We start from the raw sequence: 3,605 nt of genomic DNA on the forward strand, positions 1-3,605 counted from the left end.
CCGCTCTCCATTTTCCTTGTCTCTATTTTTCTCAAGTTCTAACTTTGATTAATGACATATGACATAAGTTAGGTATAATGGCTAAGATTTAATTAATTAAAATATATTTTTAATCATAATTTAAATGATAAATATATTATTATATCAATTAAAAATAGTCCTAAAATATATCAATATTTGAAGTCTAATTAAGTAAACAAATGCAAGTTTGTATAGATTGAACTTCAACAGCTAAAGATATATGTACCTAGATATGCTTGGATTCAAAGTTTAAAGTTTATGAAATTTCATTAAATATACCTTTGTCGATTAATTTCTTTAACAACTTCAAGCTAATATACTACAATAGATATAATGAATAAACGCATTTTTTAACTTGATTTCAATTAACTTAAATTTATATAAAGTTAAATAAGTAGATATATATAATTCGCGTGAAATACACTCATTGTAGTATGACATGAATTCGTAGGACATTGATAACAATTGAGATAAAGTTAAAGAACACATTTAAGTACTATAATACTATTTTCCAGCAGAAGAAGAAGTGCCTCCTCTGCCTCTGCCTCCGCCTCCGCCTCTGCCTCTATTATTGTTTCCCCTTCCTCTTCCTCTTCCTCTTCCTCCGGTAGATCCATTTTTCTTATTTCCCGGACCTGGAGTCGCCTTTGTTGGTGTTCCTGAAGAACGACTACCAGACCAGGGTGCAACCGCATTCCAAAATTCGCGACCTATTGAAGCTACAGTTGTTACTGTACTTGCTATATCATGGATCATCTCCATAGTACTCTTACCAGTATTACTATTAGTATTATTTTCACCAGCTGCATCAGGAGGCGGAGTTGATGTTGTTTTCTCGTATTCGTAAAGCATGGAACAAGCCTCTGAGAAATTTGGGAGAGGTAACTGTGAGGAGATCGTGTTTTTGAGGAGCAAGTATTGAGGAGGCAAACCAGCAAGAAGTTGCAAAACCAAATCTGGATCTGAAATTGGATTGCCGATTGCTGTTAAAGAATTAGCTGTGGATTTCAACTTTTTGACATATGAATCTATGGTTTCGAGATCCCCTTTTCTGGTGCCGTGAAATTGCATTTTCAGTTGTTGAGCTATAATTATCGTTTCATCTTTTGAATTTGAAGAAGAAGTGGCAGTTTTCTCTGATGAAGTATCCATACTTTTTTCGTTCTCAGTACTTTTGAGTGAACTTTCTCTACCTATTGTTCTAATTGGTATTGTGGATGGTGTAATAAGGGGAGTATTTTTTAAATATATGGGGTCGTTTGGTTTGGATATAAACTATGATTGAGACAAATTATGTTGGAATAAGTTGTTCACGAATTATTTTTATTTGATTTGTTGTATTCAAAATAATATATATTGATAAATTTTAAGAATAAGTTGTTTATTTACAAAATTACCCTTCACTTTATTTAAACTTTTTAACTTTTTGTTTGCGAGCTTTTGTTATTCATTTTTTAAAATAAAACTTTTATTTTATTTAACTTAAATATTTTTGTTTATGTATACCCATGATAAGTACCATGTATATTTAAAAGGGTAAATTACGTAAATTCCATAGTTTTAATATGAAATTACAATCTATCCCTAATAAGTTTCTAATTACATTAATCCCTTAAAATTTAAAAAAACCGGATACAATAATTGAAGCTCGGATACATTAAATACTGTCTCGAATACATTAATATGTAGCTCGGATACATCAAAAACTAGTTTGGATACATTAAATACTGGCTTGGATACATAACATGTAGCTCGGATACAGTAATATGCAGCTCAGATACATTAAAGAAATAAGAGATTTTGGAGATTTTTAAAAGTTACAGAGAATAATGGAAATAAGTGAAACAAAAGGTGTGTATTTCTGTAATTTGTCCTATTTAGAGAATAGGCTTAAGTCATATGTAGCCCTTTAAAGTTGTCCGCATAATTTATTTAGACACTTCAACTAGGGGTAGTACCTATTGAACACTTTAACCTTAAAAAAATTATATCTATTAGACACAAAATGTCAATCAGTTGAAAATTAAAATTGCGTGTAGCTCAAACGCAAATACATAACAGGTGTACCAATGAAACAACGACATGTGGCAGTTGAATTCAATTTTTTAAAAGTTTTATTTAAATAATACAAAAAGAATTTTAAGAAAATAAAAATAACTCTTTTAATTGACGCTCCCCACCCTCTCGTCTTCTTCTTCACCTCTTTCCGTCGGAGTCGACACACAAATAAAACATCGCCCCACTCTTTCATTCCCTTTCATCGATATCGACAACACCTCCTACCCATTGCCTTCATCTTCTTTCAATTAATAAACATTTATCACAGCTACAAAAAATAATAACAAACTTTTGTCGAAAAAAGAATTGATTCAATTTTCTTTCATCGAAATAAATGGAGTTTCGCCAAAATATTTAAAACCTGAAAAAGAGGAAAAAACAGAAGAATAGTTGGAGAGGGTGATAGAAAGAGAGAGAAAGTTGGTGGGGTGGGGTGGCATGTGAGGTAACCGATAAGTACAAAGATGGTGGATGAAAATCGTTGAGGTTGTTCTTAGGAAGAAGACATTTTTATTGTTAGTTAATTGTTTTTGGTTTCTTTATTAATTAATGTCAAGGTCAATAAATTATAAAATGTACTTTTTCAGGAAAAATAGAAAGGGAAATATTTTTTTGGGCGCGTGAAAAGTGAAGAACACATTTTTTGCCACATCACTATTTTATGCTTAATAGATACGCATTTTGAATATTTTAAGTGTTCAATAGGTACTAGCTCTAGTTGAGGTGTCTAAATGAATTATATAGACAACTTTAAGGGCCGCAGATAACTTAAGCCTTAAAAATATAACTTTTTTCTTATTTAGCTTAAAAATAGAACTTTCCTCTTAAGTTTGTTAAAGAGAAGAAAATTTATGAGAAATCAAAATAAAATAAATATAAGAATTAGTCAAATAAATTCATAAATAAAAAATATATTTATATAGTGTAATTTTTTAATAGAAAATATGTATAATTATCATAAAAATAAGTAGTAGTAAATATTATTATACATGATATTAAAAATAATGTAAATATACATAAATGTGAAAAAATGATGTATAAAAAGGATTTAAAGGGATGTATTTGTCATTTACCTATTTTGTCCCAGGATTACTATACCACCCAATGTGAGGGATAACTTATCTTGATACTAATTCATAATCCTGGGATAAGTTATCTCAAGCTTTGCAACCAAACAACGAAATAAAGGATACTTAAAATTTATCCTGGGATTAACTCCCCTTATCCATCACACCAAACAACCCCATAAAGTTTATGAAAGTATTTCTTTAATGTTTAAATTTGGTTTCAAGTTAAATTTAATAATTGACAAGTATGAAATATAAAATAGAGAAAATACATAATTACCCCATTAAAGTAAGACCTGTTTTTTAGAAAGACACTTTAACTTTCCGGGGGTGCTAGTACCCCCTTAAACAATTTTAAAGTGTTGTAAATATGCCATTTTTCAGCCACCCTCAATTGCAAGAAAAGAAGTGCAATCACGCACCACTTATTATTTGCCACGTGTTAAATTTTAATTTTTT

At 30.1% G+C, this 3,605-nt stretch overlaps 1 protein-coding gene across 1 annotated transcript; it reads right to left on the minus strand.

The window, feature by feature from the left end:
- Positions 1-409: 409 nt before the first annotated feature.
- LOC125851170 (uncharacterized) lies at positions 410-1,217 on the minus strand. The gene has a single exon (XM_049530952.1). The coding sequence runs from the start codon at positions 1,171-1,173 to the stop codon at positions 526-528; it is 648 nt and encodes a 215-aa protein (XP_049386909.1). The 5' UTR covers positions 1,174-1,217; the 3' UTR covers positions 410-525.
- Positions 1,218-3,605: the final 2,388 nt, after the last annotated feature.

Source organism: Solanum stenotomum, unplaced genomic scaffold, assembly GCF_019186545.1.
Source record: "Solanum stenotomum isolate F172 unplaced genomic scaffold, ASM1918654v1 scaffold23186, whole genome shotgun sequence".
Lineage (NCBI taxonomy): Eukaryota > Viridiplantae > Streptophyta > Magnoliopsida > Solanales > Solanaceae > Solanum > Solanum stenotomum.

Coding starts and splice junctions, on each gene's coding strand:
- LOC125851170 (XM_049530952.1), bottom strand. CDS start 1,173: ATGGATACTTCATCAGAGAAAACTGCCACTTCTTCTTCAAATTCAAAA.